The sequence below is a fragment of the Watersipora subatra genome, chromosome 1, assembly GCF_963576615.1.
Source record: "Watersipora subatra chromosome 1, tzWatSuba1.1, whole genome shotgun sequence".
Classification (NCBI taxonomy): Eukaryota; Metazoa; Bryozoa; class Gymnolaemata; order Cheilostomatida; family Watersiporidae; genus Watersipora; species Watersipora subatra.
The window spans coordinates 41,023,938-41,039,417 of record NC_088708.1 but is presented as its reverse complement, the minus strand read 5'-3'; the positions used below and the strand labels follow the sequence as shown (position 1 = coordinate 41,039,417).

General features: G+C 37.4%; 2 protein-coding genes across 3 annotated transcripts in view; one reads left to right on the top strand and one right to left on the bottom strand.

Moving 5' to 3' along the window:
• The window catches only part of LOC137403600 (separin-like), a 47,629-nt gene that overhangs the window by 2,642 nt on the left and 29,507 nt on the right, over positions 1 to 15,480 (bottom strand). Inside the window, exons 17-23 of the mRNA XM_068089569.1 lie at positions 12,901 to 13,028; positions 12,640 to 12,750; positions 10,386 to 10,547; positions 9,138 to 9,308; positions 8,384 to 8,601; positions 8,027 to 8,110; positions 7,735 to 7,899 (exon numbers count right to left, since the gene is read on the bottom strand). Coding sequence (XP_067945670.1) covers positions 7,735 to 7,899; positions 8,027 to 8,110; positions 8,384 to 8,601; positions 9,138 to 9,308; positions 10,386 to 10,547; positions 12,640 to 12,750; positions 12,901 to 13,028 — 1,039 coding nt within the window. The remainder of the gene's footprint in view (positions 1 to 7,734; positions 7,900 to 8,026; positions 8,111 to 8,383; positions 8,602 to 9,137; positions 9,309 to 10,385; positions 10,548 to 12,639; positions 12,751 to 12,900; positions 13,029 to 15,480) is intronic.
• On the top strand, positions 234 to 6,457 carry LOC137407020 (uncharacterized). 2 transcript variants are annotated; one of them, XM_068093627.1, is made up of 6 exons: positions 234 to 364; positions 1,021 to 1,257; positions 3,864 to 4,096; positions 4,353 to 4,504; positions 5,750 to 5,857; positions 5,961 to 6,457. In XM_068093627.1, exons 2-6 carry the CDS (start codon positions 1,044 to 1,046, stop codon positions 6,250 to 6,252), a joined length of 999 nt encoding a protein of 332 aa, XP_067949728.1. In that variant the 5' UTR covers positions 234 to 364; positions 1,021 to 1,043; the 3' UTR covers positions 6,253 to 6,457. The 2 variants fall into 2 exon arrangements, with proteins under 2 accessions (XP_067949728.1, XP_067949734.1); XM_068093633.1 differs by having other exon boundaries at positions 305 to 364; positions 1,037 to 1,257; positions 5,961 to 6,455.

Sequence of the window (15,480 nt, the reverse complement as noted above, 5' to 3'; positions counted from 1 at the left end):
CCTCCAGATGTTATGTCACATCTACGGGGTATATATTAGGTATAGCATTAGCCGTTAGTTTATTCCATCAGCATGTATCAGTGTGTAGCGCTAATAGTCACACTTTGGTTAACTGCGGTAAGTGGGGATGTCAAACTAACCACCCTCGGTTCTTTCACAATCAAGCAGCCAGGCTTTGTCACTCTATCAGAGAGCTCTTCCGCGGGCAGAAATATCCTCATTTCGAGGTTCAATGGATTTCCATTCTCTCATGACTATGTGAGCCTGGTGAGAGACATCGGCAACCCAGACACACTTGACAACACCAACTTAGAGCAAGTCTCGAGTAAGCTGCACTGGCCAAATGAACCAGGAGCGGTACCAGGTAATATATTGAATCATATCAACTCGCACGAATGTTCAAAGTTGAGCTAACTGAGTTGGCTATACAGTTGTTCAAAGAGTTGTTCATACAGTTGTTCACAGAGTTGGTCATAGAATTGTTCACAGAGTTGTTCATAGAATTGTTCATAGAGTTGTCCATAGAATTGTTCATAGAGTTGTTCAAAGAGTTGTTCATAGAACTGTTTATACTAAGTTAGAATACTGCAAAAAGGAGCTGAAGGTTAATCATGTTATTTATTGTTACCCAGCTGCACATGAATCAATGCAGTGACATGGTAAACTAACTACAACAAAATGGAATAGCTAAAAAGTGTTGCCATAACTACTGATTCAAGCTTTGCCTAAAAGTTATGATTACCTACTTGCAGAGACCTTTGGTTCGGAATATGTATTTCCTTTTCATAATGAGCAATGTTGAGAGTTTGTGACAAAGGAGAGCAATTAATTTGGTTGAACAAGTAATCGCCTTTAATAAGAGATACTATCCTCAACCTTTATGAGTAGTTACTGTGGTAGTTAATGTGCTAGGTGCGATGCAGAATCCTACTTTACTGAGCTGCATGTTATTAGATGTTAGTCATTCCATCTAACAATTAAATCTGGCCACTAGAGAAATTAACATTTTATATTCTGCAGAAAGTGTATTCAACAGACCCAACATGGCTGTCATACCGAGTGGATTTCTTGTACCAAGCAAGACCAAAGGAGCGCTTACAGTGTTTGACCTCAACACAAAAGAGAGCATGCAAACAGCATATCAGCTGACTTCTGGTGATGACAGCGACTGGTTCTATCATAGAGCGCTCTGGCTCGACATGGACGGGGATGGAAAGGAGGACCTCGTAACTTGCCGAGCAAAGAAACCAATATTTGGTATGTAGCTGTGCTGCCTTTGCTAAGTAGGTAATCAGTTGAAATCCCAGTTGTAATTATGGTTACACAAGCAGGCTGAGTAATTTATGCAAAATATGGGACAGTGTAAAAAGAACCTTGTGGTTAGGGGTGAGCACATAAGGCTACGAAAATTGGACCAAAAAACACTAAAGTGTGAATTTTTGAAAAGAACGTGTAGACCTCTAGGCAGCTCAGATAAGCTACCTGATATTGAATAACAACGTAACATAAAATACCCAAACATATGATTACGCCATTGTGAAAATACTTAACAGTTTTGTGCTTGGCTCATTTTTAAAAACTCGCGACAAACAATTTGAAAATATTGTTCATGCCACACTGATAGGAAAATGTTTTCAGATTATGGAAAAGGAGGAATCGTTAGAGAAAGAAGTGATAAGCATCAATAAACTGTGTGCAGAGTATTAGACTTAGAAGGTTATCTTATGAGTCTAAGAGAAGATCTGCATATTCTGGTCCTAAGCGGCTTAATCTGTGGTACAATTTGACAAACGGCAGCTAAGAGAAAGAGTGATTAAATAACGATTACACATCTAAATAGGATGAAATAGAACAATTGACACATCTATGTAGGATGAAATAGAGTAAGTGACACATCTATGTAGGATGAAATAGAACAAGTGACACATCTATGTAGGATGAAATAGAACAAGTGACCCATCTATGTAGGATGAAATAGAACAAGTGACACATCTATGTAGAATGAAATAGAACAAGTGACACATCTATGTAGGATGAAATAGAACAAGTGACACATCTATGTAGAATGAAATAGAACAAGTGACACATCTATGTAGGATGAAATAGAACAAGTGACACATCTATGTAGGATGAAATAGAACAAGTGACACATCTATGTAGGATGAAATAGAACAAGTGACACATCTATGTAGGATGAAATAGAACAAGTGACACATCTATGTAGGATGAAATAGAACAAGTGACACATCTATGTAGGATGAAATAGAACAAGTGACACATCTATGTAGGATGAAATAGAACAAGTGACACATCTATGTAGGATGAAATAGAACAAGTGACACATCTATGTAGAATGAAATAGAACAAGTGACACATCTATGTAGGATGAAATAGAACAAGTGACACATCTATGTAGGATGAAATAGAACAAGTGACACATCTATGTAGAATGAAATAGAACAAGTGACACATCTATGTAGGATGAAATAGAACAAGTGACACATCTATGTAGGATGAAATAGAACAAGTGACACATCTATGTAGAATGAAATAGAACAAGTGACACATCTATGTAGGATGAAATAGAACAAGTGACACATCTATGTAGGATGAAATAGAACAAGTGTTGTTAATACATTAAAAACAGAATTACCTTTTCTGATTGATTCAAAAGCGCAAAAGTAGTTTACAGTGAAACAGGAAAAAGGAAAATCCATTCAATGCAAAACGATCAAGACTGATCATAATACTTGCTTTAGATTACTTTAGATACTTTGCTATTAGACGTGATATCCCAGCAGAATATTAGACGTGATATCCCAGCAGAATATTAGACGTGATATCCCAGCAGAATATTAGACGTGATATCCCAGCAGAATATTAGACGTTATATCCCAGCAGAATATTAGACGTGATATCCCAGCAGAATATTAGACATGATATCCCAGCAGAATATTAGACATGATATCCCAGCAGAATATTAGACGTGATATCCCAGCAAAATATTAGACATGATATCCCAACAGAATATTAAACGTGATATCCCAGCAGAATATTAGACATGATATCCCAACAGAACGATAGATGTGATATCCCAACAGAATATTAGACGTGATATCCTAGCAGAATATTAGACATGATATCCCAACAGAATATTAGACGTGATATCCCAGCAGAAAATTAGACGTGATATCCCAGCAGAATATTAGACGTGATATCCCAGCAGAATATTAGACGTGATATCCCAGCAGAATATTAGACGTGATATCCCAGCAGAATATTAAACGTGATATCCCAGCAGAATATTAGACATGATATCCCAGCAGAATATTAGACGTGATATCCCAGCAGAAAATTAAACGTAAAATTGAAAATAGGTCTGAGGCTTAAATTGAAATATCTCTTCTAGAAAAGCAGGCACTTTCATAGCATGAGTTTCATACTGCAGCCCAAAACTTGCTTGCACTGAACCTTAATGTTTTGTATCCAATTTTTATAATTTTTGGACCCAGTGAAGTCACTAAATCAATTACGTAGTTTTATAATAATTTTTTAGGGAAGATAATGAAATACAAATCTAAACTTTATTTGCCGAAAGCATAATTTCCCAGTCTATGAATGAACAGCCATAGAGCTCATACTTGTACTGCATGCTACTGAGCATACCAAAAGTTTTTTCAGGGTCTATCCTGTTACAAGATAGTGTAAATAAGTGCATGCAGCGCAGACTTCCCTTCTAGTACAGAACAAATGATCAAGTGTGTTCAGTCACACCTTTTTTCACTCGTATCTTTTTAGCAGGATGTACAAAGAACAAAACCAGCCTCTAGTATTTTTTGAAGAATACATCAGTTTATTTTCAGGTCAACAAAAGGGAGAGCTATTATGGTTTAAGCAGCCTGATACCGCGACACCATGGAGCCAGAAATGGGAGAAGACGATTCTATATAAAAGCTTAGCCGACACCTTCTTGATTTCGGTTCAAATTAAATCGGGGCATAAGACTGTTCAAGCTATCATTACAGCTGGTTACTTCTCCAAATCACTGGTTATATGGTGGAGAACAGATGAGAGCAAGCCTTGGACAAGTGATAATGTAAGTTTATAGGTGATATTTACCAGTATCAGTTGCTTTATTTCGCCCATCCTTGTCACAAACCTAATATCTAGGGCTATGGAAAAGGTAGCTGACAACTAATCCTGTAATTGGCCCTAATGAAGACCGAATTCAAATTCAACTTCAACGGCTAACATTGCCAACTAGAATTAAAATAATTGTAACTCTGCTAGTTTTTATCAACAAAGAGGTCCATGAAAACTAATGTCTCGATTTCAAGCGTTTTGTGTTTTAGCTGGAGAAAAGAATAATCGACAGCGGTGTAGGCAACACATTTGACGTTATTCATGCCGACCTAAATGGCGATGGAGTAGCAGAACTGCTCGTCACGTATAACAGGCCTTCGAATGGTACAGTCTTTGTGTATGAGACATCCGGAGACTTCAGGTATACCACGTAATGGACAGCACTATTTGCTTAATCACTAGGCATCGACTGGTCTACAGAATGTGGGAGAAATGCACTTATCTGAGACATCATATTAGAGGTTATTAGAAATAGCCTATCAGATGATTAGAGTTACAGCCGCTGCAGTCATACCTCGACATACGAGTGCCCTAACATACAAGAAATTTGAGATACGAGATGACTCTCGATGCAGCTGCTTGGTGGCCGATTATCCGAGAGGGTTTACAAGAACAGCATCACTTAGTCTTTCCCTTCAGATCAGCCTGAGAAATTTTAAAAAGGTCGGCTAATAGTGACAATAAATGTGAGGCAAAAGCAATAGGAGCGCATGCAAGTTTTCAAAAGCAATGAAAACAAAAACAAAATTAGAATTAAGAATGGTGTAAGATTAAAACTTATTTTTGAGTGTGTTTGGTAAGCTGAGTTCATTTAACGTCAATTTAAAGTTTATGTTATGTAGCGTCACAAAAGTGTAGCGCACCAAACGTGTTGCCATCAAGTCTTTTTTCACACTGCCATTACACTGCCTGTCTTGAAGGTAAGAACTCGATACAGCGCTGTACATAATGTTACATATTATTGCAGATTTCAACAACAAAATAGGTATTTTTTACTTGGTGAGCGTAGGTACTGAATTACAACAATTAAAAACACATTTTCTTCTGCAATATCCAGTTTTAATTGGTTTTTCATAGTATGGAAATTTCTATTAATTAAATTAATAGAAATGAATTCTTAAATCTATAGTATTAATTTGTATTTAGTTATTTTATATAGGAAATATTGCATTGAGATACGAGAATATTAACACACAAGCTAAGTCCCATAACGCACTAAGCTCGTGTGTCAAGATATGACTGTAGACCACTAGAGCTGTCACCAAAACCAATAATGTTTTACCTTCTTGGTTGGGTCATGCTAAATTTATCAAAATACTGCTGTCAAAATTAATTCCTATATCTCAACGGTTCCTAGAGACACCTACTCTCGTATATATAATTAACACAAATTTATAATTTTAGAGGTCGCAGCTAGAATTAACATTTACAGATAAAAGTTCCAAAGGAGACATGATAAATCACGGCGTGTACCAGAGCAAATGAAGATTAGCAACTGTTGTACAGAGTATAGCATTCACTTCCTACAACTGTTGTACAGAGTATAGCATTCACTTTCTACAACTGTTGTACACAGTACAGCATTCACTTCCTATAACTGTTGTAGAATGGATACAGTGAAGAAACACATGATAATGAGTGGATTAACTCCAGCCAAACGCGGTACCGGAAAGGGGGCGCCAGGAGGAATCCAGCTAACATGGCCTGACCTGCGGTAACTTGCAGTATTTTCTATCATCCTAAGTAAACTGAAATGCCATATGAATAAAAATACTCAATATTCAAAATCATGCAGCAGCAAAAATGTTTTCTTACAGGAAAACCAAAGGCAGACCAGACATAATTTTATCAGGTGATGACGATGGCAAAATCTACCTGCTGAGGGCGAATGACTCCACAAGCTGGAAATACACAGCCACAGCACTACTGGACGCGTCACCTGGCACAGTTGGAGCTATGGCTGTTGGCGATATAAACAACGACTACTATCCAGAAATCATCGTACCGTTGTACAATGACAACAAGATCACCATCCTATCGTACAACCCACTGAGCCACCAGCAAAACTCGCAGACAAACATTAAGCCCGACTCATTCGGACGATTCTAAAATGAAAGAGGCCTATTTATCTGCTGAGTGGCTTCCAAACTCTGCGTGAACTTAAACCGCGTGGTGGCTCCCAGGTACCGTCATAGATTTATTGATATCTCTATGTACCTATCTCAGAGATTAATAGAAAGATTTGTTACAACCAAAAGACTTAATGATGATCCAATAATGAGCCTGCATATTAGCCAGGGCCTTATGACTGTGTAACATACAAAAGAGCTAACAGCAATTCTATCATCTAATAGTTGTGTGCTGTGAACTAAGAACACAGGGGAGAAAACTCCTCTAAAATATGCAAAACACTATGCAGTCAAAATTTTCAAATATTGCCAAAACAGACATCAGTTGCGTATAACACCACTTTACCGATGACTCATCAATCACCTCCCTAAGCAAATGGACCCTAATATAAACCAGCTAACACTTGACCTAGCACACCTCGTTACCCTCCGTTCCTAATACCCAGCAACTAACATCAAATCATGTGACTAAATTATATTTTCCATCTTTTTAGCGTGTAACTAGGCATTTATGGAGTCGCTCACCAGTTTTACAATTGTGAATAGCTACATAAGCAGGGGCGTAGAGCAGCGATCTAAGCAATGGAGGCCAATTGAGATGTGTCAACATTCACTAGCCACCAGGCCAGTATATGTCTAAGACACATCTAGTTACTGCAGCCATTACACATTAATTGTAGGTTATTTAATGTCAGTAAGCACTGTAAACCTTTGGATAGTCACTGTAAAACTAGATTAATTCAATTGCAGATCTCACCAGTGATGAACCTTCAATAAACCAATTCTCTAAACAGAAGGGGTCAGGAACCTTACCCCCTGCTCTAAACAAAAGGGGTCAGGAACCTTACCCCTGCTCTAAACAGAAGGGGTCAGGAACCCCTTCTGGGAAAATTGGAGAAGTTGTCCTTAAAGAATATGAACTCCTTATAACAATCTCCCACGAATGGGCATTCTAAGGAGGCAATTAATTACTAGATATTCAAGTTAAAAACCATAAGATTTTAATATAATTACAGAGCCATGACTTTCTATATTGTTAATAATATGCTCATCTCTCAGTTGTTAAAACATGGCATGGTATATACTGAAAATTATATATATAGATAAAAATTGATTTCGTATTGCAGTTTGGCGAACAGCAATAAAGTGGCATTCCAGAAGGAGAGTTATGCGCTCTCTTGTTGATTACGATTAAAATTTATGAGAAAACAATTCCTAATTTGTATTTCATTGTGGTAATAGTCAATTGAAGAGCTCGGCGGTTGGATTATAATAGATGAACACCATTTTAGACACGGCCAAAAATACATAAGTCTGGTAAGTGTGCTTCAGATGTTTAAGCTGGTATTTAAATATATAATATATACAATATATATTGTATATTTTACCGATCATTTGCTGAACAAGTTGCAAACACCGCATAGAATTATCATCGCATAAGAATGTTTAGAGTATCACCAACCAGTTTGACATGTGATAGTCATAGATTATTCCTGCTGACTCCATTTCTCCCCTCGAATCGAATGCTCCGCTGCTGCAGCCCATGAGCAGCACGGCAGCAGTACAATTGAGTTTACATAGCTCCCGCGGCTTCAAATATTTTGAGCCACTTCCGTGACCAAGAAATCTGCAGCAGCATTGCAGACAGATATAACACGAGATGGAGAGCAACATTGGACACACATATTAGATGAGGCTGATATCCGATTCGATTAAAACAAGATTGAATAAAAAGAGGTATTGAAAAGACATACATGAAAAGGTCATGAAAGGTCAAGCCTTTCTTATATTCCTCAGCTGTCGGCTTTTTCCCAACGATTCCCTTCCAGGTCTTCTTACTGCAAACACACAAATACACATGAACGCGTAGATTGAACTGCATGTAGATAAGAGATCACTCTGTCTCCTTAATTCACAATGAAATGCAAAAACACAAGGAAAACAGCGAATACATTTTTTCAACTTAAAACTGCCAGGTTTGCTAGACAATGAAGATATAACAAATCACAAAAAGCTCACGCATTTAATTATCATCAAAGGCTTGATCAGGTACATCGAGTCGATGAAATTATGTGAAGATGTAACAACGGAAAAGAGAAATGCGTACACACCCAGAAAGGATCGGATGGAAGGTAGACTGAGTAGAAGGCAGGTTGTCCTCAGGATTGAGGACGTAGAAGGCCTTGTCACTGTCTATGCCGTTAGCATATATATTTGGAAAGGCAGAGAGTGCCTTGAGGCTGGACTGGATAGCATAAATGGACGGCATTCGTGTTACAGCTGACTCTGATATGTATGGCATGCTCTCCCAGCAGACAGAATGAGCCCCCTACAGGCGCATAGAACTCGGGTTAACTTTACAATATGTAGTAGAGCAGTAAGCGATAACACAATAAGTCAAATCACTAAGAAGGCACCTACACTGTATTGGTAACAAGTTATAAGAATTTTCCAGCTTTTAATCCATAAACATAATATTCTCGTAACAATATCCGACAACAAAGCTTTTGTAGTTCTAGTGTTATATTTCACTGTGATCAGTTATGCATCGGCACAGCCCAGTATTTGATACAATATCAATCCATAGAAGCTATGTGAGTTTTATAAGATCTGTTGTTGACGTCTGCCTACTACTGTAATTCTAGCACTCGCACAATGTATGACTAAACCTGTGACAGCAGCGGCGGTGAAAGGAAATAAGCAATTTGATTGGACACTATTATCTGAGATGGAGGTAAGAAAAGATAACTAAAGTAACATCTTATTAAAACAACTTAAAGGAATAACAATAAGTATCCTTGAAGAAACCCAAGAGCTGCATCCTTAGCCATTACAGATTACCAATAAGCGTGTCGGAACACTCACCTTATCAAGGCAGATGATGACCAGCGCTCTCCTGTCTATCGTTACGTTATCTCCCTCCTTTATCGTGTCAGCAAGCTTGAGACAGACAGCCTCGGAGAGAGCTGGCTGTTGCTGCAGCAGGAACTGGGACAACTCCTTCTCATTAAGGGAATCCGCTCCATTCACCAACATCTGGTTAACAGCAGAGAATGGAAGACCAGTCATCCATACCATTTTATGTATTCGCATATTTCTCATAAGACCAGAATATAAACACATAGAAGAAAAACTTACATAAATACAGAAGCTAAATTTCGAATAATTGCGTTATGAAGATAGGTTCATTATCTATTGAACACATCAGACGAGCTTTGTTATCATAAACGCATCAACTACCATTTGGTGAAGTGCAATACATGGCTTTTCTAACACCCACTCGGAGGTGCCCACAGTTGTTTTAGCTCGACATAGTCTACATTCAAGATAGTAATTTACTCAGTTGGCGTCTGAGTAGTAGTAGTCTCAGTTGGCCGACACGACATTACACTATTTTCTTAACCATGGCGCTATCATAGAATCGTGCCAATATTTGCAAAGCATTTACACAGCACAGAATTGGATTAAAACTGATCTCGCATAATGACGCTCTCTTCACAATGCATTATATTAATAAACTAGCTGTGCTACCGACTTTTTCATTACCTGGGCGCTGCCCAGGTAATGAAAAAGTCTTTGGACAGAAAATTGATTTGTATTTAACATATAACAACATTTTCCATTCTAACTTTCAAACTACATAACATGAGAGAAGTGTGTCGTGTAGTTAAAATAAATTAAGAGAAAAATAAAAACAACTAAAGACTTTAAAACTTTGTCGAACAACTGTAACTTTCAAGCTATTGGCCTGGCACATTGCCAATGGAAAATTCCAGCAAGCTGCTAGGCTTCTAATGACGGTACTCCATGATGTTGCGTCAGCATTGTTGTCCAGCTACAGTTATTTTAATAATAGCTATAGCCGGAATGCAGACAAACATGCGGACATACTTTGAGAAATATATATATAGACAATAATAATAATGAGGGACAATACAAAACGTCATGCGCTAAGTGAGCTTGTCATAGTAGGCATGTACCAAAAATATTAGTATCAAACACCAACCTGTTCAGCGAGGACTTACACTGTAACCACTTCACCTTAAATCTAACCTGCGAGTATATTCACTGAACCGATTGAATCTAACTAGGAGGGATGTCTGCTTGACTCACCTTCACAAGGCTCCGACTCATGGTCACACCAGCAGCTGTTAGTGACCTTATGACCCTATCCGTACACTTGTCAACCACCTGCCGCGACTTACTGTCTTCATAGCAACCGAGAAGCGCGGCACGAGCCACACCTAGCTCCTTCTGCATCCTGTTGAGCAAGTCCTGTAGAAAGCACAAGAATATGACGATCAGCATTCAGACTTCATTTAAAGATGTGGTTACATCAAAAAATTGGATTTAATGAAATTAAGACCCATAAAAGGCTAAAACATCCGCTACAATTTGATGCCATTTTTGTCTTTGTAGACCAACCCGGTCCAGAGATATATACGTTTAAATGAGGCTCTCTTTTAAAAAGCTCACGTTCCAGCGGGTGCTTCCTTCGTGACGTCACTAGTAATTATACATCTGAAAAGAAACCATGAGCGATAAGTATAAGGTCGCTTCATTAACCAATCATCAGCGCAAAATTTTTATATAGGTCGTAATAAATGTTATCACTCGTAAAACGCGTTGTCTGTGATCTCAAATTTAGGGATTTTACTCTATTATTAAACCACATAGACATCGATATTTACTAAATTAACACCGTTACTTTGATGAATTACTCGATTGACACGTTTTATTGGCGAACAACATAATTGTAAAAATTGCTGTGAAGTTACTGCGAAGGTGACTCCAAGTTTTCTGGGCATCAGGTGGTTAAAGTTCTACGGAGGAAGATCGGAGAATGGAGGTAAATTTATCTTTTACTTTAGTCTCCTATAGAGTTTCCTGTTGAGTTTACATTCAGATTATATTTCCCTGTTTGAGACTAAAATGTAATTTCCTGGGCATGCGAGATACATATGTACAGTGAGTTCTTGACGGCTTCTCTTTAATCCATAGCATCTAGCAATACAATGACTTAGATTGATGAATATACTAAAGGTAATATTTTAGTACTCATTAATACATGTACTAATTAATAAAATTATAACTTTTTGTTATCACTAATCATAGTTTTATATTTTTTTATCGGTTCACCTAGCTACATTTGCTTCAAATTTTCTGTGGCTGTTTTATCTGGTAAATTAGATTTATGATTTGACTTTAGATGTTCACTTCTCACTTGAAGAAAGTGAAGAAAATCGATTGATCAATGCAAACCTTTAACTTCCAGAACCAAAGCTTCGAATCGTTGGCTTGGCGTACTTGTGCCTTTGTTAAAAATTTATTCGTTTTTAAAATTACACTCGCAATCTATTAAACTCCCAATTTGAAAGCTTTCAGTAGATACACTTTAGAATGACATATCTATGAATGACATATATTTATTGCATTTGTTTTACTGATTACAGGATGTTTGTTGTCCCACCAGCCGAAGCAGCTTTGTTAGTGTGAAAACTGCCAAAAAGGGGGAAGAGAGACTTGAATGTGTGCTGCATAAACCATGATGTTTTGTTTGAGTTTGCTGCAGTAGATGAATTTGTCTTATTGTATCAGCTAAAACTATGTGAGTGGCCACGACTTGATGAATATTTTTAATAAAAGTTCTATGCTGAAATTTTTTGCTTGTAAAAGTAAAATAAAATAATAATGTTGAAGATAATGCAAAACATGATTTGCAGAATATTGTAGTGAATTGGATACGGTATATGGATGTCCGCAGAACTGGAGAATGTGAGTTCAAATCCGGTTCGCAGAAGACTTCTCATCCTTAAAACTCTATCTCTATGTATACTTTTTTCAAAGACGCAGCTTGCTTATTTTACTTACGGTAGTAAGAAACTAGTTTTCGGTGTGGGCAATGATATAAAGCCCTGCCCAAGGATAGGCGACGGACATAATGTGGGCGGGGCTTTTGGGAGGCTGTATATCGTTAGTATCAGTGTCGTATAGTGTCTCTATACGACACTGGTTAGTGTGGTTAGCGGCGGAACTGTGCCGATACAAAGACCTTATTCTACATAGTTTGCTTGACAGAATTACCGTAGACCGGTAGAATTGGTAGTCGGTACTCAAATGTTTACACAACATTTGGAGAAAGCCAGTAAGACAAATTTTCAAATTTCGTTATATGAGGCCTTTGAAAAATTCATAATAATGTATCTTTAGCGGGATTTAAAATTTTATTCTAACCAACATGAGCAAATACAAAATAAAATATATGCCAATAGAGCCACGTAGGACTAGATTCTAGCCCATCCATCTTTTTACATTCTATCAAGAGAAACATATTCCATAACTCAAGGTGAAGACTAAGCCTGTGTACCTTAAGTCTATCATCAATCTGGCGCCTTCTATTCCACCAGACAACCTTTTGCGTGACTTTCATACTATCTCGAGATGCCTCTAAAATCTCCTCGAATTCCTTCCAAATCTCCTGTAGGTAGAATACGCGCAAATATGTTTACATTGTGGGCTGACAAAAATTTTAACCGGAGCAGAAAATGGAAAAATTTATAATTCAATGTTATATTTTGTGCTCCAGTGGTAAAGACCAAACACTCCCTCGGTATATGAATGCGCATACCTGTGGGTGCTGCATGTCAGTTGCTAGCAGGACCACAGGCTCCTGATTCTTTTCTAGTCTTGTTACATAAAGCTGCTGCAAACTCTTCTCAGGTGTAGAAACAACTGAAATGTTGCAGGCTGTGACACCTACAGATAGTAACAGTAACTACACATTACACTACACATTGACAAAGCTGTCAAAGCGCAAGCAATGTTGTTAAGTACACATCGGAACCAGCCACATCAGGTCGACTGCTGATGACCATGACGCTTAGTTTTAGCTCATCTAGTATCAGAAGACCAGCTGACTATTATATGTGCTCCAAGTAGTGCTGGGTATGGGTAATAAAACTCGTTGAACTCGCGGGTTTATCTTCTCTCGAGTAACAGGTAATAGAGATTTTGAGCAGTTCGGTCTTGCGAGTTCGTATTTTGACTTGCGAGGTCAGATTTTGTTCCACGAATCCGTCGAGTAGAGTACACAAAAACCCGGTCTACTGCACCCTGCTCTCTAAACACTGTTTAAGTTTAACCCGCCTGTTAACCCTTTGAACACTGGCCTTGTTTGTCACTGCGTGTCAGTAACCCTTGGCAATCTGTCCAACGATCCAAAGTTTTTAAACTTTTATTATATATATCTGAATGTGCTCATAATACAATGATATTTGGTGAAACACTAGTAAAAAAGTCAGGCAACGCACAGCAAATATCATCAAACAGAAAAAAACAGTACTTTATCATTATTCGGGCTAAAAGTTTGTATGATTTTAAAAAACTCGTAAAAACATTTACAATAGCATCATAACCATTGAGCACATGTTCATCATCCCACGACCAAACGAGCAGGAACGAAGTTTGAGAGTTTTTATGATAAATGCATGTGCACACAACTTACGAAAATTATTCATTAACAACATCGCAACCCTTGTTTCAAAATCTCATCAACAAATTTAACCATCATTTTGTAGAGTCGTTAAAGTATATTAACGATACAAAACACATATAAGCCTATTTAAATATGTTAATAAGTCTTTGTAAACCGTCGACAGTATTTTAAAACTTACCCATCTGAACGGATTATACACAAATTAATTTGACCGAATTTCTTCACAAAACGCTTGACAAGCTTGGTTTAATAAAAGTTAAGACAGGAAATTGAAACACCGAGCGACAGAGAATAGAACGATTAAGTCGTGCGCATTTCACGGAAAAATAATGTGCACATTTCACCAGTCTATAGCATTGTCGAATTGCCGAAGGTTTCTGTAATTAACGTAGGAGTACTGAAATCGTTTCATTTTTGCCGATTTCAAAGTAACTGACATTTTTAGACACTTTTGAGTACTTTGGTATTCCAACTGATGTCCAACGCAGTGTAAGTAAAGAAAACGACGATGATTTTTTTCTAACGATCCTTATGAGGTTATTACAATAGATCATTATAAGTTTGGATGACTACAGAACAATGACTACGTAGTACAGATTTTCTAAAAATCTATATAAATATCACAACTTCTTGATATTGCTAGCTATGACGTTTTGAAATGTAAACAAAATTGTGCATTGGTTTTATATTATTACTATATTAATAATATTGGTTATTCTAATAATATCAGTGCATTTTACTTCTAATATTGGCCAATATAGCATTTCTCCTATTGCAGTGGGAGAGATAAACATATAATCTTTTCCTTTCATTATTGCTACCGGTATTTGTTGCATATAATAACACCCACACCCAGTACATTACAGCTACCATTGCAGTTATCGTATTGCACTGCAGTGCCATTTGACTGCTAATATTGCATTTCTCAACCATCAGTACCCTTTCTTTTTTCCAATATCTCTTTAGTCGTGGGCTGTATGACAGTGTAAATACCGATAAGCGTAAATACCGATAAGCCACTACATACTGAGGTTATTTTATGTGATACAAACGATACATCATATCGTCAGGGGCAAGAGAGAAAGAGATAGATAACTTTATGCATCGACCGCGCAAATTACTTTCGTAATGCTAGTAAATAGAAATATTACACTGCATTCTTGTTTCTCATCATTGTTCTCTTGTTCGTGATTGGCTGCAATAAATCATATCGCTGTAATTGGGAAATACTGTAGCTTGTGATTACGTCCTGACTAAAGCCAAAAGATTCCTCAGCTGTGTGGATGTTTATTAGGCTATATTATACATGAAACAGATTATGTGACACGCCCGGAATTCATTAGGTAAAAGTAAGGAACTTGCAGCTGATGATTTTTTTTATTAGTGTAGCAGGCTAAAATAGACTAAAAAGTGTAAATATGTAAAAAGTATCTGAAGTTTCCGATTTTTTAAGAAAAGATCAGCCGATACCTATTCAGATACTTAATACCTATATCGGCACCGATACCGATATTAAAATCGGGGCAAATCTACGTGTGAACGCCGGAATTCCGGCCGATTGAGATTCTGACACACCCTACACCATGCCATGAAAACTGACAGTTGGGGTTCAAACTTCCAAGGGTTAAGGCTGTAGGCACGAATATTGGTCATTAGAAAATAGTAAAAAACAATAAATATATTGAATAGAATTATAACTGCATTGTAAATTTT

What these genes read in the sequence shown, in the direction of transcription:
- LOC137407020 (XM_068093627.1), top strand. Translation starts at nt 1,044, where the DNA reads ATGGCTGTCATACCGAGTGGATTTCTTGTACCAAGCAAGACCAAAGGA. An exon ending in AGCAAAGAAACCAATATTTG is followed by an intron (nt 1,258 to 3,863) that starts GTATGTAGCTGT and finishes GTTTATTTTCAG; the next exon opens with GTCAACAAAAGGGAGAGCTA. An exon ending in GAGACATCCGGAGACTTCAG is followed by an intron (nt 4,505 to 5,749) that starts GTATACCACGTA and finishes TAACTGTTGTAG; the next exon opens with AATGGATACAGTGAAGAAAC.